Source organism: Anabas testudineus, chromosome 19 (assembly GCF_900324465.2).
Source record: "Anabas testudineus chromosome 19, fAnaTes1.2, whole genome shotgun sequence".
Taxonomy (NCBI): domain Eukaryota; kingdom Metazoa; phylum Chordata; class Actinopteri; order Anabantiformes; family Anabantidae; genus Anabas; species Anabas testudineus.
Genome location: NC_046628.1, coordinates 15,357,951 through 15,382,425, shown reverse-complemented (window position 1 = coordinate 15,382,425; position 24,475 = coordinate 15,357,951). Strand labels below are relative to the sequence as shown.

The window sequence follows — 24,475 nt, the reverse complement described above, 5'->3', positions numbered from 1 at the left end:
TTAGCTGGGAAAACTAGATCAATCATTTTCAAGAAACTGCTAATATGTTAGCAACACGTGTAAAAGGTGATAATGCACCTTTGTTTGCTGCCACCAAGTGGTCAAATATTAATGCAATTAATGCACGAAGCAAATTGAAGTCAAATAACATAGATCCATGGAGAAGGGGCATTAGACGCAGCAGTGACCACACTGAATCATGTGTATATGTATAGGTAGGTTCCCTGAAATCTTTAATGTTTACAGACTCAAACATCATGTTAGTGCCTCAAAGACACGATCCATTCTGGGATCACATTTAAAACACCCTGATCCTCACTCTTCAAGAATCAACAAAACGGCAGATGTTATGTTGGGAAACTTGTGAAGACAAAATATTTATCTTGACTCAGCCACACTAGAACAATCTCCTTCCCCTTCCTGGGTTTTGTTGGTGGAGGTATTGCAGTGCCCGTTATGGGTGGGGCACGTATCCAGAGCCAGAGAGCTGCAGCAGTATTGATTTTGGGCTTGGCTTCCAAACACAGCCACAGCACACCGGCCTGCCAGCGCACTGGAACTGACATTTTTCCTATATGATCATTCTCTGATGTCCTTGTTATCTTTCTTTTGGCCTGTTTCTCCTATTCATCCTATCCCCCTCTTTCCTCCTGCCTCCTCCCTGGACTTAGATTTCTATTATTTTCTTGTCATCTTCTGGTCCCGGTGTTTTCTACTTTGATTTTTCTGTATTAGCAAATGCTCTTTCACCAAGGTTTTCACTTGAGTCTTTTGTGTTTTCCTCCGTCTTACTAATATTCCTAACAGTGTTTTCTAACCAACAGACACAACTCAAGTGCTTTCAGTGATATATAAAAATCAATTTGAGCAAAAGGTCACTTGTGCCCCTGCTCTCGTGTCTCTTCCTCTACTTATTTCTTTCTCTCTCTTTCCCACCATCCTCTTCTTACCCTCCCCCTGCTACTCTGCAGTCTGCAACGCTGCCAAATTGCAGAGCCCAACTGACACTGCCAGTCACAGCTATTACCACGCCTTGGTGCACACACTGTGTTCAGACATCCATACTTCGACACATGTATTTATCTGTGACTTGCAGTGTACCGTCTCCTCCCCCCTCCCACTTTTGCAACTATATAATAATATAATTATATTTTATAGTATTAAATAAGTGGAAATCTGCTATTTCCTGTGTCTCTGTGTTCAATCCCTCAGTCTAACTGGTCTTCCAGACAGTACGGAAAAAGAACAAATTGTCCTATTCCCAAGTTAAAGCAGAGGAAGGCGTGTAGAGGAGTAAAGGACTGGTGTCCGCTTGCCCTCAGACAGACACAGACTGGACCACAATGGAGTCGATGTGTAGGCAGAGTTAAGAGTCTGTGCTGACTTCCACACAAAGTATACAGTACTCATCATGCAGACTCTTGCAGAGTGCAATCCAAACACTGTACATTTTTAAAAGGTTATACCTTATTTAAACGGGTGGTACCATAATAAAATGGCCTTAAATTCATTGTAGTTTAGTTAAAATCCAGTCGTATTAAAGTTAGAGACTCAAACTGTAATGCTGTGACCACACTGATTCGAGGTATGTATTTATGTAACTGAAGAGGATGAGTTAGCGTTCTAACCAGTCATAATTCAAAATAAAAGCCTGACATGAGCCAAAGTTGGCAAACAATGCTTATGCAACAAGCCCACAGCACAGAAAGCATTAAAGGCTTAAATTTAGTTCAGTTTCAGTCCAGTCTATTGAAACACACAAGTGTTTCAAACCTCTCTGCTTTTGTTCGCCGTGTCAAAGGCTACGTTCCATTACCCTGTGATTCTCCTTTGTTTACATCTGGATCAGAATGTGCTTTTGTGTGAAACATGTCCAAAACCAATTTCTAAACATATTTACATTGTTTATCTCCATGTTTGCTATCAGTCGCCTTCTTCACTGCCACTTTTCTAACAAGGTGACAGGCATCCTGCAAACTGCAGAAGCCTTATGGAGCAGTACTACAAACAGAACAGGGACACACTTGTTAAAACATTGCTTTGTAGTGTTTCCACGGGTCAGTTAAAAGTGTTGTGTAGGAATCATGTGTTGCAAAAGATGCTTGTCTGGAGCATGTTTGATGACGTGTAACGCATCATTTTATTCTGTCTTTCTCTCTGCTAGGGTACATCCCCAGCTACCTCGAAAAGGATGAGCCATGTGTGGTGTGTGGTGACAAGGCCACGGGTTACCACTACCGCTGCATTACCTGCGAGGGCTGCAAGGTACGCACACACAGAATTATGGTTTTATATCTGGAACAAAACCTGATTAGAGAGAGTTTAACCACACAAACACACACTGTAATGTATCTGACACAGTCGCCTCGTTCAAGGTGAGCACATATATTTAAAACCACAGAAAGATTGTATATTGTTTTATATTGTATGTATATGTATAAAACCGGTCAGCTCTCAGCCTTGTGCCGTTTGTCTTCTTTTCTTACAGTTGGTTCTGTGATCAGCCTGCTTCTATTGCTTTCGTTCACCTGTTTCACTCTTTGTTGGCATGATATCTAAGGCACTACTGAAGAGATTGTACTTTAACAACTAACTGGGCAGCCCCCAGGAAATAAGTATATTTATTTTGGTCTCTTCACTCTGCAGAAGAATACCTTTAATTAACCTTGAAGCTTATTTTATGGAGATAAATTCCAGCTACAATTTGTTTGTTTATTTGTTGTGTAAATGTTAACATCCAATAAACTAAACGACTTGCCTCAGATTCCCTTCATCACACTTTTCTCTTCATCTTTCAGCCTCTAGCTTTCCCATCTTACCTTCCATACGTTCTCTTTACACCATTCACTTTACTGTCTTCCCCTCAGGGTTTCTTCCGTAGGACGATTCAAAAGAACCTCCACCCCACCTACTCCTGCAAGTACGATGGCTGCTGCATCATCGACAAAATTACCCGCAACCAGTGTCAGCTCTGCCGCTTCAAGAAGTGCATTGCAGTGGGCATGGCCATGGACTGTGAGTGTTGATGCACACAGGCAGAAATAAGCTCAAACACACAAGAGGAATTATTAACACGTCTATTATTGCATTTTTTAATTACATATTTTTTAAACTAATTGTTAAAAAGACGTAGCCATGCAGCCGTAATAAATGTTTGTACACAACATGGAGACCTTTGGCTGAAACCAGACTAATTGCCTCTGTTTTCCTGTGTCTCTTATATCTTCCTCTCCAGTGGTACTGGATGACTCAAAGCGGGTGGCTAAACGGCGCCTGATTGAGGAGAACAGGGAGCGACGCAAAAAGGAAGAAATGGTGAAATCCCTCCAGAACCGTCCAGAGCCCACGGGGGCTGAGTGGGAGCTGATCCGCCTAGTAACAGAGGCCCATCGACACACCAATGCTCAGGGCTCCCAGTGGAAACAGAAGCGCAGGTTCCTGGTATGGCAGCATGAGAAAACAGGCACCCATGTACACTTTCCAAAACATGCTTTTAAACTTATCCATCCTCAGAGGACAAGTAACAATGAAGGCACAATATCATTTATAGTGCTCATCGTTCCAGGACACTCAAACATGATCTAAATACAGAGTGCGTTTCCACCGGGCTCAAGAAAACATAAACACAGCAACAAAAGTCTGGTGGGGGCAAGAAGTAAGTAGAGAGACGATGAGAGAAGCTGCAAACGAGCCAACAGTTAAACCACATTGTTGTTTCCAAACCACTGTATCTGAAGGTAAAACTGAAAGTGAGCACATCTGACATGTCGGTTATAATCTCTTAGAAGCACAAGCAGCACAAACTACAGATGGTAGGAGAGGTAACAGGGCAATCATTTTCATCTGGGTTCCTTTAAAACGTGTCTTTCTTCTTTTTAGCCGTGTGTCACATTTTCTGATCTCAGCAATTAATTAGCTGACGATGATATTTAATCTCCAGTACAAACAGCCAGAACTGACTGTGCCTCATTATACGTTACGTTCTTGACAATTGACACTATCCAAAAGCAATAAATACAAAAGCCAGATCAGTTGTTAAAATACAGGATGTTTGTGTAACATGAATTCTCTCCTAGTTTCATCAAACCTGGGGGAGCAGCAGTGTGTTCAGCCACTGGTGAAAGTTGGACTTAGGGGTAATTTCACACTGTAAACAGTGGCTTTAGTCTTTGAGCTTCAATTTCTCTGCTTTTAACAACATCAGAACGTAACAACAGGAAAATACGGATTATGTTCTCACGCAAACATGCACTAAAGTCAGAAACGATAGGGTTTCATTTTATCTGGTGAGCTGAGTCTCTTTCCTCACATGACTGAATGTCAGAGCAGCTCTTTATGACTTTATCGCTCTGTATTCCCTGCTGCCTCTTTCTGTTCCTGTCTGTCTCTGCCTGTGTCTTTATTCCTCAGTTCTCTCCAGCATTTTAGGGGGTTTATTCATCCTAATCCTTAACCAGGCCTAATACCCCTCGTACTTTTCATTCAGACCTCGCCTCTCTCTTTTTGCTTTAATCTCTTTTCCTGACGTCATTTCTTTGTTTCGTCTCTCTCGGTCTCTTAGTGTCTACCCTTTCTTGTGCCCGTCTGTTTTCTGAGAGCTCCTTCCTTATCTCAGACAAGGCAAATCCTCTGTGATGAGCTCTCATCTTTAAATTGGCAGGCACAGTTTCTCTCTCTGAAGCTGTCTTCCTGTCGGTGTAGTGCTCAGGTTTATCCTCATCAGGGTGTCCCTTCGTGGAGTCTTCCTGGTTTTGGCCTCAGTTTGTGTTTGTTTTGATGAGATAAATAAGGAGGATTCATCTGGAGAGAGTTTGTGAGTTTGTCTGTCCACCCTACCAGCTGAGCCGGGGTGTTACATTTATTAATTTGTAAAACATTTTAGGAGACACCTTTTATAAACCCTACAAAGTTGTAGAAAGCCTGTCTGTAGAGCTGGGCTCAATAGCAACCCGGGCTGTTGTGATATACTTCACTGCTTAGCCCTGAGTTTGGTTCATCTTAAAGTATAAACAGCTCTATTTCACACAGGCTTTACTCACTCACTGGGGAAAGCTGGCTGACTGTAGCCACTGAACCCTGAATATCTAAATTTACATGCTAAGCCAACCAGGATGAGGTAATTCAGCCCTATGGGGGCCGCTGCTATAAACAGCAGCGGTGACACAGCTCCTCGTACACTGTACTTGAGCTCGCAAACGATGACTATTCACTCAACAATAATGTTGTTGAATGATGCGCTGATTGAGTTCTGCACCCAGTCAGGCAAAAAGACTGCAGGATAATTGTGGAGTGAGCAAAGTAAAGCAGCCTGAACAGTGTAGGGAGTATCTTTACTGTACTGTATCTGTGCTGCCAAGCTGTTTGTCTTCCATGACGTACGTTTTTTGAGCCGCGGATTCGTTAAGTGCAGCAGTGGAAATGTGGAATAAATGTAAATTTACACCTTGTGGATATAGTCACGACTACGTTCATGTTTCGAACCTCTCCCATCCGAACACCTCATCCCTGCGGTTCGCAGTTATGCTTAGATGCGGGCAGAACAGTTGAGTAAATTTGCGGTCATGTTCCTGGAAACTCGTTGGCTGGGACGACACATATTCTGGAAGTATCAGGTTTAAACTGTTAGCTGCCCAGGAATGAAAACAAGAGTTTCCAAAAGCATAATAAACAAAACTAATAAACGAAACTACATCTTGTCAGCAACTGTTTTAGAGATCATGCTGACTCCGTGAACTGATGGTCTGTTGATACTAATGAGTGTAGTGTTTCAAATTTTTTACAGCTGCTTAAACTAAACACACTAGGTTGAATCCTGCTACGCTCACGTAACTTGACCATTGTGTACTTTGGCTGACGACAACTAACGTGGTATATATGCGAGAACGCGGGCTGGTCTGAGTAAGAGAGCTCATCCTCTCTCTCTCTCACACACACATTGTTTAAGTAGACATCTAGGAACAGCAGACTCATCTCACACAGCCATGCGTACGTGCACGGCTGCACATGTAGAGTAGAAATAGTCTTAATTATTTGGTGTCAGACCATATTATAAAAACATTAAAATCCTGAGCAATGCCTGGCTTTGATGCAACATTTAAACAAAAGAGACATCCAAGCAATTGCCAATGTACATAAAATGCACTTGTGTACGTGTGTGTGACCACACACACATCATGCACTTTGATGTGTGTTATTTAAAAAGGTGCGTGTAGCCAAGATAAATCCACTATTCAAAGGAAAAATGGCTGCACACTGACCAAAAAAGTAGATAAAAGTAAAGGAGATTGAAAAATAATCAACAAATAAGCAGCATGAGATATATTGAAACTATCCTTAAGTCTATACTATCTTGCTAGTGAAGGTCAGACTGCGCTTTATTTAGTATCCCAGGCACAGTGAAGCTTAAACACGACTGGCAGCTTTTCAAATCATACAACTCTCCTCTTTTCAATAGGTCATGAACTTACGAACTCTATCTGCCGTCATTTGCACTTGGTCTCACAACATTAGCCAAATAGGACAGTTCAGCCTGCTGCCTTAAAGTGTTCTGCACAGTTATTGAGAATCTAAATTATACTAAAACTCAGAAACTGATTGAGTGCATGAAGCACATGTGGTTTTAGTTGAATGCAGACATTCAGAGTTAGACCTTCAAAAACAACGGCGTAGTTACAATATGTAGATACAGATCGTGACCAGTGCAGATCTTCTTCTTCTTGTCATGACGTTCACTAAGTGTGTGTGTTGAATTTGCATTGTAAATTAATCACCATCTTTTCCTCTCTTTCTAATTTAATAGACTCAAACAGCAACTACTCTGTGATATGTTCTGCTAAAAAACGAAATGCTTAGTACAGTTAATTTTATTCCAGCATCATGACTGTAACGTGGAACCATCCGTTTCGATCAGCCAGATTAAAACGTGCATGGATCTCATTTCTCTTCTCCTGTTTTACTGGAACAAACTTTCCAGAACGAATCCATCTGATAAAAGGTCAGCAGTTGAAGCTCGCCACATTCGCCACATAACTGATGAGGCTGCACTAAAACATTTTCCCTTTTCCCCCTCTCAATGTAGTGGTTGCCAATTCCCCAAGTGTTCGGTGTTTCATGTCAAAGTCGAAATAGATGGCGTCTTGTTTCAGCATAGAAAAGATTTAGCACACATTAAGAGCTTCACACTATCTCCTCACTGAGCTTCTGCGCCCCGACCATCAGCCTGTGCAGCAGGAAACTCAACAAGAAACACCCGTGCTTTTCCCTCAATGCCACCCGGACGGCCTTGAAGTTAAAAAACAAGCATTTGCAAACAGTTTCGGGGAAATCAGAAGTCTATAAGAAAGCACATGTGAAGCCCCTACAGGCGTAACATGTGGAGAACATTCACAAACACAAATAAATACACATGCACGGCATAATCCACAGCCTGTGAGGGGGCCTATAGGAGCATTAAACCCTAAGAAATCACTTCCATAGAGGTTAAACAAGTTGGAGAGTATTCTTTCATACTATCCAGCCACATGGATGGTTTTGGTTTAACACAGGTTTTGACACATCAGAGATTCCACGACTCCTGCCATCACCTCATTACTAAGGAGTGATACCGTTCTCTAAAAATCCACAGCATCTGTTTCCAGAATCAGTGTCCATGTTAATGTGGGTAATCCACAAACCTCACCATGATCACTTTACTCTGGGACTTCTCTCTGCTGGAGAAACGGCTCCAATGAAAACACGTCTTGGCGGTGAGATCTATAGACTGCTCAGAGTTACTCAAAAGAGATGTTGCCATTTTTTCAGTCCTGTCAGCAAATCTTGAACATCTCACAATCGGGACAAATGCAACCAAAACTAAAATGTGTTTCTCCTTTTGACTTGAGTTACTGTGTCTGTTTTTTTCCACTGTCTCTGTCCGCCGTGACTCGTGACACACAGCTGAACCGGCCCCGTCTTTGTCTTGCGGTTTGTTTTTAAACTGCTCTACTTTAGAGAGTGGCATGCGTTCAGCAGTTCTGAACCTCAGCTGCTCTCTCTGGAGAACTATTCAACACTGAAATGAAATATGCCACTGACCTCCACAAGTGAAACCGATGCTTTGTTTTGGCCCTTGTATGACAAGTTTCAGTCCATCAAAGTTATTATTACAACTATTTATATTTTCCATAATTGCTCAGCTCCCAGCTATACAGCAGATGACGGGCTGGATTATGATTGATGGGTCTTTGTGTGAGGAGATTATTCCTATATTTTTATCTCATCTCATTTATATTGGAAACCCAGCCTGAATATATGACTACAGCCTTGACACACGCTTTATTCAGTGGAGCGTGAAACAATATTTTTCATGGTCACAGCCTCAATTCACTCAGCTCTGTAAACATATGTATTACTGATTTGCAGTCCCGTGCTGAAGTCTTCCTCTAAGTAAGAGCTATCTGTCTAGCACCATGTCCTCTTTCTTTCACAGAGCACAATCTACTGTCCTTATCTGATGAATTGCCTTTAATTTGTCTCCCAAGGCAAGTGAGCACTTTGTAAAAGGGAACAGAAACGGTATAAAACCATTTAAAACTGTGTTGTTTCCCACACCACTCCTATCGATTCTTCTATAATCTTATTAATTCATTTGTGCTCTTCAGTTCTAAGAAACACACCCATACTTTCAATCGTAGCTTCTTCTAGTCTACTCTGCACTTCTTTCATGGCACAAAATATCTATATGTGCATCCAAGTTTGTTGGTTTTCATTAAACATGTTATTGGGTTTCAAATACACAATTATATTTTTAAAGGATCGAAAATATCCAAAAATAAATGGCCACTGCAGTTTTTAGCAAATATTAGTCAAACAGATGGACACAGCACTTTTATTGGGGACTATTTTTTTTGGCGGATTAATCCACATTTGATGCTCTTGTGAGTGCCTACATCAGCAGGACAGTATTTATGGGATCGAAGCAAGATAAACTTTCTTTAAACACTATGTGTTCATGCCAAATAAGGAACGTGGAGCCCAGTGCAGCAGCGTGGCTAACTGATATGTTTTTAATCGTTCTTGGATAATGATGGAGCTCTTTGGCACAGAGGAATAAGATACGTCAGACTTTGGCTGCACAGACAGCACTTAATACTGTTTATCTTCTTGCTTATCTTTTTTAAATGATTTGTTGACAGTAACGGCATTTTGAAACAGTTTAACATGTTCCCGTCCTGCTCATATCAGACTTGGCCAACTTTTTTTTTCCTACTCTCCTTTGCTCATCTCTACTTTAATTTACATCTGCGCTCTAATCAACCACCCACGTTTGTGTGTTCACATGTAGCCAGAAAAAATCGGCCAGTCTCCGGTTGCCCCCACGTCAGACGGAGACAAGGTGGACCTGGAGGCCTTCAGCGAGTTCACCAAGATCATCACTCCTGCCATCACCCGTGTCGTTGACTTTGCCAAAAAACTGCCCATGTTCTCTGAGGTGAGTGGTGGTTGATGCTGTCGAGGAGCAGACTGTGGGGGAGTGAACGCACCGTAACATGCAACAGACGCAGCCAGGCTTTACTGAGGAAATGTGCGATTTAGGAGCTCAACTTGTCCAGTTGAATTAGCAGTGCCGCTGCTTGAGGAACTGCAGCATGTGGCATAGCAGTCGAACTGTGCGTATGACTTGGAAAATAAACTGAGAATCAGGCTTTGGTGGTGGTGACAGTCTGCTCCTCTTTGTCCTGCCTTAATTAGCAACATGTAATCATGTAAAACTCGTAATGAGACCTTGTGTGATTGGATAATTATCAGGGCAGTGGAACTGTTGTCTATTGGGACAGCGGCTTTGTGTGTGTGAGAGAGTGGGAGTCCACAGCATAATGAATTAGTGCAGAGGAAAGAGTTGTAACTGTAATCCATTACCATTTCTGTAACATTAATCAAAGATATTTTTGAAAGTACAGGTCTTCACTTGTTTTAATTAGCATATTATAAAGTGAAATTCATTCGGGGTTTTGCATTATTATGCAAATGTCACTCTTATGATGGATACCACTATTTAAATCAGTGTATAAACCAGAATAAATTCATGGATCTATTCATTTTAGAGGCGAAGGAATTCAACAGTAGCAGATAAGGATGGAGAATTTTAATATTTGAGACCCTGTGAGAGATAAGCAGACATGTTTAATGTTATCTTTTATTCACAAGATAGCAGATTATATTATAAAGGAATCCTTTATTCATCTGATGAAAGAGCGAGAACCTGTTTAGCCTGCATGAGATCTATTCATGCCACAACAGTGAATCACTGATAAGAATGCACAGAGACAAACACAGCACTTATCAAGCCACTAAAAATTAATCTACTGCTTTCCCACAAATAGAAATGGCTGAAACAGCATTATAAGCGTTTGCTTTAATCACGCCCCCCAGGTACAAATTTATAAGACAAATCAAGCCATTGATTTCCAATTAATCTGCTCAGTAGTCAAGAGCAGCAAGATGAGAAACAAGCTTACAATAAAGTGAGATTTAATTCTGCAAACCAGCGTCTGTAGATTTAATAAAATGGGAGCTCCTAATATCCATGTAAATCAGGGTGCATTAGTCACAATCTGTTTTCATCAGGGGAAAAAAATGTCTTCATCTTTTCAATCCAGCTTCATTTCTTTTTACTGTATTAGTTCCGTTCCTGTTTTCTCTTACAGGATTCTGACTAAATTAAAAGTATCAGTTCCTGGAAATAACTTTAAAAAAAAAGGAGGAAATCAATGCACCAGCTTTTGTGTTCCCAGTTGCAGTTTGATCAAATGCCAGACGTGTCTTAATTGCTTCCTCTTCTCTCTGCAACAAAACGTTATTCCTGTTTTATGTCTTTGCAGAAGCTGTGATTGCTTGAGTGTGTGTCATTTACCTCCTGATAATGCGAAACATGTCCCATGTCGGCTTTCTATTTATTTATTATTTCCTGCTTTATGCTGTGTTGAGGAATCACAACTACAGAAGAGAGAAAAGATAAAGTTAGTGAGAGTTCTGCTGGGAAAATATGGAACTATGAGGTCTTTAAGATAAGATGGAGCCTGATTACTAAGTGATTTTTCTTTAGCGACATACATATGTTTAAATAGTTTTGCCAAACAACTAAATGAATCTTTTCCACTAAAGATTAAAACATATTTTGTGTCCACCAGCTGCCTTGTGAAGACCAGATTATCCTGTTAAAGGGCTGCTGCATGGAGATCATGTCGCTCCGAGCTGCCATTCGCTATGACCCAGAGAGCGAGACGCTAACATTGAGTGGGGAGATGGCTGTGAAGCGCGAGCAGCTCAAAAACGGCGGACTGGGCGTGGTGTCGGACGCCATCTTCGATCTGGGCAAGAGCCTGGCACAGTTCAACCTGGACGATACAGAAGTGGCGCTGCTGCAGGCCGTGCTGCTGATGAGCTCAGGTTGTTGTCGACTTAAGAACTCTTCTTAAAAAATAAAAGATGCATATTAATACTTTACTTTGTACCAGGTGTTTGTAACATCAGTAGTTTGTATTTTTAAGCTTAATATAGTGTAAATGTATATTTCTTCCACTTATAGTACATAGTCAGTACATCAAAAAATATATATATATGTATTTATATAAGAATGAAGTAAAGTTACATGTTTTTGTGTTTTTGTTAAACTTGAAATTCTACAAATCAAGTTCACACTTTTGACAAATTACCTTGACGCTTTGGAGGAAATAGAAGAAGCTTTTATTTATCTTTATTTTACCTTAACTGCAGGAGATCAGTCTGCAGACAGAAATGAGACAAGTCAATGGTACAAATGCATCAGTTTTCAATTAAGCCAAAGAACCTGAGGTACAGCTTCATTTCGAGCTTGGGGAGTGGGGCCTTTACCCTTTCCACTAAATGAAATAGGATAAATTTCAGGTCAGTACAGAAAACAGAAGAAAGGTTGGACTAATGCTCATATATTCCCTATGTGTTAGTGATTAGCTCGCCAGCTACAGTAATTAACCAAGTAGCCCTGCGAGTAGTCAAAACACCAAGGAGGTGAGGAGAAGTGTAAATTAATTTCACTGTGGCCTTTTCCTGGGCTGTTGTACTTCTCTGATCAAATTTTCAGGTTGTCATTGTGAACACTAATTAGATTACCACCAGAACCAACCCCAGCTACCTTCAGTAGGGGTCCTCAGGCAAGACCTCCTGACGGTTACTCTGCTTGTCTTTGTACCTGGATAAAAGCGTCTGACAAAAAACTAAATGTAAATGTAAATTCCAAATAACATTTGATAAAAAGAAGATTCAGAATTGATATGGGAATTTGTACTGTTTGAAAAACTGCTGCCAGGCCTCAGCTCTTGTCATATTGCCTACATTGAGTCTGATTGCCTCTGCCTCTCCTCTCGGCTTCACTCACTCTACTCCTCTTCCCACAGACCGCTCTGGTCTGACCTGCACAGAGAAGATCGAGAAGTGCCAGGAGACCTACCTGCTGGCGTTTGAGCACTACATCAATTACCGCAAGCACAACATTCCCCACTTCTGGCCGAAGCTCCTGATGAAGGTGACGGACCTGCGGATGATCGGGGCGTGCCACGCCAGCCGCTTCCTTCACATGAAAGTGGAGTGTCCCAACGAACTCTTCCCCCCGCTTTTCCTGGAGGTCTTCGAGGACCAGGAGGTGTGAACCACAGTTGCCACCACGCAAAGGGAAGCGGAAGTCGGGGCAAACTTGGAGATGAGAAGGGCCATCATTGTATAGGGGATGCATGGAGGGAGAGTCCTCTCGGCAGAAATAAGCATTTCTCCGACATCGCATTTACAGCATGTGAACTAAGAACTGGAAACAATAACGTAACAGCACACCAGCAACAGGAGAGGATTTTGTTTTTGAACACCCTCAGCTCCACCTCTTTCTCCTCCTTTTACTTACCCCTGTTTTAAAATCCGTGTGGGGGCCCTTCTGTCTGAGCAAGATGTCTTATCTAGTAAGAGTTGTAGCCATTTGCCAAGACACACCAACAAATACACACACACACACACACACACACACACACAGCCACAGCCTGTACCACCTCAGTTCTTCAGAGCAGAGCTCTTTGCAGGGGCCCCTTCCCTGTTTCTGGTTCTTTGTAGCGGTCACAGATTTACATAATATGAAGCCCATGTCTCCAGCTTCAAAGCTGGCCAGCACCTCTCAGTATTATTTCTGAATAAGTGTTAAGGCAGTAATTCAGAAAATAACGGTGACATATTATCTCTCCCACTCATGCAATCAGCAAACACTGCACACTGAAGCTTCAGCAGATGCTTTATTACTCTGATGTTTAATGGCTGTAGTGATGCTACCAGACGCAGTTATTATAATTCCTCAACTTAATCTGAGCCGTTACAGATGTTTTTGGAGCTTCTGCTTCTTGGATACCAGTGAAACCGGTGCTATATTTATACAAAGCTACTCCAGTTTTATGAAATTGTGCAGACCATGGCTCCATATCTACCTTCATTTTTGTCACTGGACCGGCTCCTGTGACATTCAGTGAGCACACACTCGCACACACACTCACACGAGCAGACTTGCCTTGTCATTGCCGGTGCTGCTTGTGCCAGCAGACTAGCGTTTTATGAATGACAATTAAGCCCTTCTCTCCCCATGCAGTTACTGCATTGAATGCAAGAAAGTGAGAAGAGGTAGGAGGAGGGCAGAGACACTTGGAAGGAGGAGGAGCGAAAAAGAGAGAGAGAGGGAACAAGATTTAGTAGCTGGACTGTAGAATCAGAGCCAGAGTTCAGAAGTGAATCTCCCACACCCAGCCTCCAAGGAGGTTTTGAATAGCAGCAACCACCAGCAAGACAGCAGAGCTCATCTTACACACACAGACACATGCACACTTTCTCTCTCTCTCTCTACGTTTCTCTGTCTTACACACACACTAACATACTGTAAACATGAAAACACACATCACCTCAGAGTAACGTGAATGCCTCATTTTATTGTATGCACTGCGCTGCGGTGTTGATAGACAACCCTAACCTGCAGGGTTTGTACAGAGTCCTCTCCTTGTGGACTCAGCTCAGTGTGGCCCCACCAGGCTTCCATACACATTTGCCTTTTTTTTTTTAAACCATGGGCGTCACTGAGTGCAGGCAAATGCCAAGAAGGCTACCATTTACCTCAAAATGGACACACCCCCAGGCTGAGGCAGCAATACTGCCCCTGTGGTGTCAGGCACTACCTCACCTCTGTGGACACAGGGCAGCTGCCCACAGCCTACGCGCAGACATACACCGTTCAAGTTGGCACATGTGTAGAGTAACACACAGATGTGCATAATGTTTGTAAAGGTGTACACTTGTAGTTATGAAAAGATAAAACACACCACACACACACACACACACACACACAAACACACACCCTCAGTGCTCTCACTTGGTTGAAATGAAATACCACTGAAGACAGGAGGGCCAGCCATCCCCCTGGAAGGTTTCAAGGACTCCAGGGAGTGGTACCCATTACACTCGGATGATCTCTTTTTGTTATATGGGACCAAGTATCATCTTGAGAAATTTGGATTTTCCTGTTTCTGTCAAAACAGAAACCAACTCGCGGAAGCAAACGAAGGACAGATTGGATGTGCAGCCCAGCTCACACCGATCTAAGCGAGCAGCAAGCGAACAGCTAACACACGGGAACTGAAAAACCCGCAGTGGCCACGCCCAGGGAATGCATAGAGAGGGGAGTTTCTTTCTGCATCACGGTGACCTCCCACGATACACGTATGATGGCTGCCTCTGGATCTTGATGAAGTTTTCTTTCATGCACGCACGGTGCATTAGACATAGAAAGATGGGATGACCGAAATGAAGCGTCTTCAGACTCCACAGCTCTTTTAGTGCTCACCACTATAACAGAAACATCTCATGACAAATGTCCATGGCAGATTCTTCAGGAGTGTTGATTTGATCATAAAAGCCCACTGTTCATTCCAGTTCTGGGGCCAAGCCAAATCAAACTGGGTTTACCACTCTTACAAGAAGAGGATTAATAAAAAAGAGAGACTACGAAATGTAATGTTTAATGCCAAGCAGTAGTTCCTCGTGGGTTATCTGCGCCCCTCTGATCTACCTAAGCAGGGGTCATAGTTTCAAATGTCTGGAGTGATCATGGGAGGGGAGAGGAACGGGAACACCGCCTTCAGGCTCTCCGAAGAATCCCTTCCTCGAGCAAATCACCACCTCCAGAAACGCATCACATGCCCCGCTCTACTCTAGCCCATGACAGCAGCCTTTCCGGAGCCTAGCTCAGACTGGATTTCACCCCACAACCATTATAACAGCACCCACCCACCCAGGCTGGTGGGAGTTTTTGCACTACTGCAGCAGTTCTCCTTGTTATTCCCTTTACTCATTAGTTTCCCTCAACAAAACTCACCTCAAATGGGAATCCTGATCTGCTCTGTGTAACAGAGGTCAAAATGGGCTCAGTCCCAAACCTGTCAGTACATAATCCTCGCCCCTTACCCCTTACCCAGCCAGGGGTAGAGAGAGATGGGAGGGCTGTGTAGCACTTACTCATTCTCCCTGTAGCACTCATTTTCCCATCATCCTTCCTGCAGCAGAGTCAGTCCAGTGACATTTCAAATTGGGAGCCCTCCTCCAAGCAGTCTCCTTTTCATCATCATCCTCTCTTCCCTAAGCTCCTTAGCTGTTCTAGTGGCGCTGCCGAATGAATGTGAAACGGCAAAGCGGCGGCAACAACAACGTTGGGATGCGAGAGGAAGGAAACATGGGGCCTCGACGCTCTCCGCCATCGTCAACACGAGTGAGAGAGGGCGACGCAAACAAACACTCAGAGAAAGGGGATTTGACAATGTAGGAATACGTACGGTGTCTCCCCTTCCCGTGTCCTGGCTCCCGTGCCAGCTGACATCCCCATATGCCCCCCCCCCCCCCCCCCCCTCCTCAGCCAACATTCATATGGTTAGGATCAGAAACAGATCCATTCCAGAGATGCAGGTTTCGAATTCCAACACATCTTTGTAAAAGAACTGAAAAAGAGGAAAGAAAAAACATATTGACGTCCTTTGTTCTCGTGAGCTGTGTGTGTGTGTGTGTGTGTGTGTGTGTGTGTGTGTGTGTGTGTGTGTGTGTGTGTGAGACCGTCGGGGTTAAAATGCTGCTTTACCTTCTGAGTCTGATTTAGATTAAGACACAAAATGAAAAGACATGACTTTAAAAAAAAGACTCCTGAACAAAACTATTGGAGATTTTTTTTTTCATTTTATCACTGTTTTCTTATTTTTCTGTTTGTTTTTTGACGCTTAAACTGCTCTGTGTAAAAGATGAAAAAAAATACAGCTGTAGTCACTTTTTGACCATGCGTGCAGTGTAACATAGAAAATATTTCACGTCTTTTTCACGTCTGTAGTTTGTGTTGATAAGCCAACTGATCTGTTTGTCTGTGTGTCTGTCCAGTTGTCCGTCCCCTTTTATCAGGAGGAATTTTCAACCAACGAAACAGGAATTTGTTTTTTTATATTTTGTTTCTTTTTTTATGAAAAACAACTTTGAAGAAAACAAAAATAACACAAACAGGAAAAAATGATGCAACAGAAACTGAAAATACAAAAAAAAAAAATGAAACAATCTCGTCATACCTCACTCAACACAAAACTCAAAGGAACTTGGGAGGAGTCATATTTTGCAGACATATGTGAAAGTTCAGAGATGCATATATAGATTTTAAAAAAATGTATGTGTAAAGATAATATGTACTTGTCTGTACGCAGCAGTAGAAGTTACAAAAAGGATTCGTCCCTCAAGCTTTGGTGCTCTCTCTCTCTCTTATTGATTTGGTTCTCAGATTATGGGAGATGCAACACAAACATGTGACATTAGAGCTCATCTGCTAATGTGAGCACTTCTCCAACGTAAAGGCACAGACTATAGACAGTAAACTTAAAATGTGAATGGCCCAGAGACTGAGAGATTAAGACTTTTTTTAATGGCTGAGTGTTTTATGGTATTGAATGTAGCTGACAGGAGGTGGCTGGACCTGAGCCCGGCACCCACAACCTAACTTCCACACACCAGCAGAAAGCATAGTTGTGTCACATAAACGTTACAAAACAACCAACAAAACTGAGAATATATGTATATATATACATATATATATATATATATGTGTATATATATTTATATATATATACACATATATGTTGCCCGTCTGCAAGGTGCAATACTATGTTGTGTACTTTTGTATGTTTTTTATTTTATTTTCATTTCATTTACATTTTATTTTTGGCCATAACCAACGATGTAAATACAGCGGCGTACAACACTCAAGTAAATTTGACTGCTCCATCCCAATGTCATGTAAGAGCGGGGGGGAAATAAGCAAAGTAACGTGTAGCAGCACATTTGTGTGTGTGCACACTCTCACATGCAAGGTGCATGCTGGTCCATATTCAGTGCCCTGTAACATTAATCATAAACCCTGTGCCTCCTGTTGTTTGCAAAGAGATAGATTTATGCCCCGTTGTATTCTCACAACAACGCTACACATGAATGCCTATACTGTGTGTGTGTGTGTGTGTGTGTGTGTGTGTGTGTGTGTGTGTGTGTGTGTGTGTGTGTGTGTTCATCAGATCAGTTTTTCCAAACTGGTAATGTGGGTGTTGCCAGCAGCCAAACTGGCTAAAGGTCAGGAGGTGATGGGGAGCGGGGTGGTGGTTTAGTCTTGTTTTTTCTAAGTGGGACATAAACAGGGATTTATTAGACGTGAATATCAGCTGACCTGGCTGCTACACACACACATTAGAGTTGGAAACATGAATTTCCCCATTTGTCCACCACCACAGCCTAGCAGAAGCCGGCCTTAAAATCTCACAAGCTCCTTCTCTAATAGTAGGAGAGTAAAAACCTATATACGTCCCATTTATACTTAACGTTTGATCTATTTACAGATCATTTAATAAACATTTAGTCTCTGTTTGGAAGATCACACATCTGATTGCATCCCTCTTCTGCTACATGCAAATCAGGATAACAGCACTTCATCCCAGAGGGTGGGGGTGCAGTAATGCACCTGGAGCTGTAAATCAGCAGCAACAACTAGCTAAAGTTTTACATCTCATTCATGCCACTCCTCCACCCACAGAGGATTAAGCTCCACTCTGTCGGTGGTTTTGAATCAGATTAATGGTGCAGTAGCTACATGGTTTTTTGTATGTTGACAAAAAGTGGCTAATCATTTCATGAGAGGAGTGTTAAGCTATTTTAGTCTCAGAGGGGGAGATATTTACATTTTCAGCCCCTTTGACTCCATCTCCAGTGTTTCTTGTCTTGGTTGCAGTTCACACTGCGGATATCTAATAGCAGTGTATAGCAGAAGTATAAATGGGGCCTTAGATGTTGATGACAGTTTTAACACGGCTTGGTTAAAGCTGAAAGTAATTTTGGTCTGTGCCCACAGATCACACCCCACTGATCACACTCAGGCAAACAGTGTTTTGTCAAACCACAACAAGCAGAGAGAGGTTTTGGAGCCTGGCTTTGCAGGGCCTTTAAGCCCATCCCTCCATAAATGTTATGATCTTGGTTTATTCTTACATGTTGACACATTGGACAATGGTGGAGATTGTCTGTGATGTTTTTTGGTTTTATGGTTGTGTTTGTCCCCCCTCCCCCCTTATGCCAAATGTTTGTGATGACATGCAAGTAGCAAGATGTCTATGCAATTTCCCTCCAATTCCCTGTAATAGACCAGCTCAGTGCGACCACAGCGAGCCAGTCTTTCTCATAAAATCTAATTTGGCCTGAATTCCAGGGGTTATTTGTGTGACCTAAAGTCCCTTGCTACTTTGTGTGGGCGAGGGTCCGGACTGCCCGGGTGCACTGGCCTTTAGCCAAGCTGGCTGGCTGGTCTTCGGGGTCTGCAGCTCTTTGCGGTAGTCCGGGTCTCAGAAAACAAGTGGAAGGGGAACTGGGGTTATTGTGGAGAGTAAGAATTCTATGAGATGTGCTGTTTTTTGTAAAATGCTCAGAAAGTGGTGTGTGTCGGCCGTGTATATGTGTGTTGTTGGGACGTTTGGGTGCTCCTTGTCTATTTGATGCAATGCTCTCATTATTTCTGCGTTGTTTGGCCACAACGCATTAAAATCCACGATTTAGACAAACCCCTAAATTCAATCTTTCTACTATATATATGTGATGTTTTAATTTTCCCCCCTGTGACCAAGTTAATGTAAAGCTAAAGAGTATCACGGGCAGTGACTGTATGTACGAGCAAGTTTACTGAACCCATTACCTCTGTTTTTGAGGCGTGATGAAACTTTTTGACCTTATTTGCGATTACAAATCTTTGAAAACAACTTACCTGAGATTATCATCAACAACCTGCTAACCATCAGTTGATGGTTGGTTAGTTGAGCACTAAACTAAAAAGCACTTTGAATGGCCCAGACCAATCCACAATAAGTGGAAGAATCTTTGTTGTTAATGATTGTGACAAGATAAAATAGAAATTGCACCCAAGCCAAATGCCTTTTGCACCATTAGCTAAAATAAACACAGCCTTGCAGCCTTCGGGAAAAGAAAGTTAATCATAAAGTTTACAATTATTTTTAATGAAGTGCAATAAGAGAGTTAGTTAATCTTTTGGCGTATTTCTCGTCACATCAGATTTTAATTTTATTTTTATTTTTTTGCATTTAAAATGCACCCACGAGAGCATCAATTGGACTCCAGACACACACACACACATGCTCACACTCAAACACACACCACTTTTTGTGACTGGGTAAAGGAAACTATTGAAGGATTCTCTCAGGTAAAAGAACATTTTTTAATAAATGATGATGAACCTTAGATGAAACCCCATTGTTAGCTCATCTCTTTTATTTTTTTCTTCTTCATTCTTCAACCATCATTGTACCTTTTTCTCTGTTGGGGCCTGGACCAGCGTCAGGATTAACACGTGTTTCAAAAAGCCGGATCCTGTGTCTGAGTAACACTCTCACTGCTTTCAGAACCTAAAATGACAACACTTCATGGGGGTGATTGAGGAGAATGATTTGTTGGTTGTGATCGTTTGGGAGTTTTGTTGTTGCACTGTATGGAAGCCCACTCCTGCCAACAAAAAAACAAACAAACAAAAAAACAAATAAAAAAAATGTTAGCAATGATCGAAATAAAAAGTGCTTCAATCTAAATTTAAGTTTAGATTTTGTGCCGAAACTCTGAAAAAAGGAAATCAGTATTTATGTCACCTCATAATTTGGACGAAAAATTTCAAAATATTAAAATTTTGTCCAAAGTAATATTTTTGACTTAAATTTGCATCATTTTGACCCTAAATTTTGTAATTTTGCATTAAATGTTTTAGTCTTATTTCGACTATTATTCTAATTCTATTCTAAATTAGTAAAGTAAGACGTTAAACTATATATTACAAAACCGTATTTTTTTTTGTCAAAATCCCAACTTTATGTTACACAGTTTTGTTTTCAACGCAATTCTTTAACTTAGACTATCATCTTTTTTACTTTTTTTGTTATTCCTAACTTATTTCGTTTTTACCTGGGCTGCGATGCCACTGTGAAAACACAATAATTTATTTCTCCTTTTTTTTTTTTTTCAGCTTGACTACATGATCCCCAATAAATTACATTTTGACTATTCTCATCGACACAAAAGTTCATTCAGTTACTGTCAGTAGTCTAGTCTTTGCACTTTCTCCTCAGCAATATCCAGCTCTCCGTCACCCAGCTGGCTAATTAGTGTACAAAGAGCAGTACACGGCGGGCCAAGCCGGGCCCAGGACCTGTCTTTGTTCCTCCATCCACAGGCCTGTTGTGTTTCAGTGTCTAACTTTGATGTAAGGAGAGGTTGGCATGGCTCAAACCACGGCTGTGCATGTACATAGGCGCGTGCATGTGACTGTCACCGTCCATCTTCACATGAGAGAAGTGTGTTTTTACTGCGTGTAAGTGTGTAAAGCTTTGCTATCAACATCTCTGGTGCTCATTTCAGTTTCCTTTTCCTCCTGAACGGCCAAAAGCACCTTTTCAGGCTGGTGCATGACAGAATTCTTTAAAACCAGTCCTGTCGTGAATTTATGTTATTTTGAAGAATGTAACTAACATTGTGTTCAGCTGGTTAACAGATACTAGGAAGGCGGAGGACCTTATATTTGAGGGTGGTGGTGTGGACGGGGATGAAAACGGAATAGCAAGAGGGTGTAATATTTCAAAAGAAAAGCTGCAGTGATTCCTACAAACAAAGGTCAGACTGGTGCTCACAGAGCAGATTACAGCTGCAACTGCAGCTCAGGGCTTAGCAATTTAGTTTTCTCTTTCCAAATGAAGACCTTATTGATTGCTTTTGTATCCCTCCTTCTCCGTGGCGTTGTTTGACAACGTGTTTCAGGGAACCAGAGGATTTATTATGAGAGCACTTGAAAATGCATGCTGCCGAGTTAGATCTCTGGTGTGAAGTGAGTTAGTGTGCAGGGTGTCAGATGTTCAGGACTCCAGAGAGTGGTTTTCTGTTTGTTTTTTAAAGGTTATTGCTACATACAGTATTAAATGGCTGAACGAAAGCCAGTACCTCCTTTGTGGCAACAACAAATATTTGGTACAGAATATTTAAGCCATGTTCTGAACAGTGTGATCAAAGCGTCAGATCTGATTATTGAAACATTAAGATTTGTGTCCAGACTGTTTGGTAGCCGTCACTCAGGTGCTAAAGGCTCAGTACGTGTAAATAGGGACAACACTACATCCAGTTGCACTGCAATCCAGCCACTGGACTTTCTGAATAGCTTTGAGAGGACAATGACACTGCCCTGTTTTGAGACTGTTGCCTAGTATACCAAACTGTAGTGTCGACAGGTTTTGTGCTGCTCTGACTATCTACAAGTAGATTTATATTCCTGGGGGTATTTTTGTAAACGGGTGAGAAATCACAAGCCTTGACAGCTTAAGAATGTACGCAAATTAGTTTATCTATTAGTAGTCTATGAATCAGATGATTAGATAAGAGATTAGTTGAATATCAGTGTGTGAGATTATGTGATGGAAAATAATATGCAATGTTCGTCAGGTGGAAAGAGTTGGTTCCCAACTGCTCAGGTTTGATAAACTGGCCTTAAAGGGTGCTTTTTGTCCTCTGTTTTCCCCCTGTGCTTTTGGTCTCACTCATCTCCTTCATCTTCTGTTGTGTCAAACACGTGCAGCACACAAGCCCACTGTTGTATGCAAACCCAGAGGAAATGCTTTCTGCTCAGCAGACTTTGAAACCTAAAGAAAGAGATCATTTAATGAACCGTTTCCGTTCTCTCCTATGTCCAGGCCTCTTTATACAGCACCAGCAAAATCACCAACAAGCACCTCTTAAAGGCTTCATGTCCACTGAGAAGGTCTTCTGTACTCAAACACCTTCTTGTTCACATTGTTTACAACAGAACAGACTCAGTGTTGCATGTACAGAAAGCTTAGCGTGTTTATAGTAGGTACTTTAGCAAAAACTCATTGTGCTTCAAAGAGGTTTTCTGTGTTTGCTCCAAGAGCAGAAGTGTATCAGTGAAAAGCTAAAAAAACAAAAAAGAAAACACATCTGGTTCAAAATTCAACGTCTTGTATGGAGCAGCTGGTGTTGGAGTTATGTTGTACAAATGTCTACAAAATATACGTGTCTGTATTCACTACTTACAGCCTGCTGTCCTGAAACGAGAAGAGTCTCAGAGAACATGTGATAAATCAAAACAAAGTAAATGATGCAAGAGAAAAAAGAAAAACCTGAATGAGCCGCTGCAGGACCAGAACGGGATCTGGACACCGTGTGATTAGACACTTAGACACACGCGCTGTAGTCGGCCTGTAATCTGCAGACGTTTGTCTTTTCTTTTTGTTGCTTTGAATATTTGGAGGATATTTTACAAAACTTAAAAAGAATGAAGAGGCGTATGATCTATATATTAAAACCCCTTCAGTTCAACAGCTGATACAGCTGCTCCGTTTTGTTTCACTCCTTCGAGGGTTCCTTGCTTCACTGTGACTGCAGAGGCTGCTGGAAAACTGTGACATGTTCTGCAGACACTCAGGGGTCACGACCTGTCCGGTGCAGATCAGGGATAGTTGGAAGGTGCCAAAGATGAGATGTGAGGTGTTTTTGTCGACCTTTTGTCACAGCTCTACGTGCAAACATACGAGCCAGGCAAAAAAAAAAAAAAAAGATCCCTCGTCCTGATCCGGGACTTTCATTGTGAGGATCCCAGTCCTGGCTCAGCAGCCCATGAAACAGACATTTCAGCAACTCAGCAGCTCATGAAATTCATTATGGGAAGAATGTTGAAGGCAGCCTTTCAAGGTACTTAATAAGTAACAAAAATCAGTGCTGTGACTGAGGAAGAGCTTCGAAATTTAAGCTAACGACAAAACATCAAGTTAATTAAAATCATAGAGAGTGGATCGACTGCATCCAGTTCTTAATAACACACCTGTGGTTTGGATTTAAAGGCCTTTCTCGATCAGACTGAGGTGTTCTGTTAGTTTATGCTGCCTACCATCCAGCGAGGTCCCATAATTAATTTTTGAACTTACCAAGGTGATGAAATGTCCATGTAAATAAGTAAAGGGGAATAAAAATTGAGATTCAAATCTGTAGTAATGTAAAACACTTGAGTTTGCAAGTGCATCGTAGGCTTGAGTCTGCTGCAGAGGAGGACACAACATGCAGGGAAACACATGGCCATTCACTGTACTAAGGGTAGAGCTGTCTCTATCCACAGGTGTCAGGTAGTCATATATTTTAGTGGTAATGCAAAGAGTAGCAGAAGAGTTCATTTCCCTGATCCTACAAAGCCCAGCCTTCTGTTTTGTTTCTGTTAGATTGAACCAGACAATGGGAAAATGTGGTTTGACCTTAGGTTTGGTCTTCACCTCTCTTTCTGTCTTTATGTAACTCTCAGATGACGTCAGTGTCGCAGACGTGCAAAGCAAAGGAACAATATTCAGGATTCATTCCCACGAAGCACAGGGGCAAACAAACATGCAAGGATACACCGTCAAGCTTTAGGCACCACTCTGGGTTAAATAAATACACGCTGTCTCGTCTGTCAAATAAACACAACCACACGCGCGCAGGAAACCTCCGAATATCTACTGTGATCTCCTCTCACGCCACCCACACCGCCATCACACCAAACCCCTCCTCACCTGGACCCCTGCTGTTCCTGAGCACCCTCCACCTTCTTCTTGCTCCCTTCCTCCTCCTTCTCCTCCTCCCCCTCCCATCATGAGTCCGGTGGGTGGTGTGTTGTCAGGTTTTTGTGGTGGGCTGCTTATAACAGGTCCAGACAATCAGCGTGTTTGTAAATGTCAATGTGTGATTTTCAAATCTTTGTTTATGGTCAGGGTTTTAAAGGAAGATATTTTTATGGTAATTGTCGCTGGTCTATTTTACTATATATTTATGTAATAAATATGTGACTAAATTT

The 24,475-nt window shown here is 41.9% G+C and overlaps 1 protein-coding gene across 1 annotated transcript in view; it reads left to right on the top strand.

Moving 5' to 3' along the window:
- The window catches only part of thrab (thyroid hormone receptor alpha b), a 102,502-nt gene extending 82,180 nt beyond the window's left edge, over positions 1-20,322 (top strand). The window contains exons 6-11 of the mRNA XM_026350944.1: positions 2,165-2,265; positions 2,868-3,015; positions 3,236-3,441; positions 9,323-9,469; positions 11,169-11,427; positions 12,414-20,322. Coding sequence (XP_026206729.1) covers positions 2,165-2,265; positions 2,868-3,015; positions 3,236-3,441; positions 9,323-9,469; positions 11,169-11,427; positions 12,414-12,664 — 1,112 coding nt within the window. The 3' untranslated portion in view covers positions 12,665-20,322. The remainder of the gene's footprint in view (positions 1-2,164; positions 2,266-2,867; positions 3,016-3,235; positions 3,442-9,322; positions 9,470-11,168; positions 11,428-12,413) is intronic.
- Positions 20,323-24,475: the final 4,153 nt, after the last annotated feature.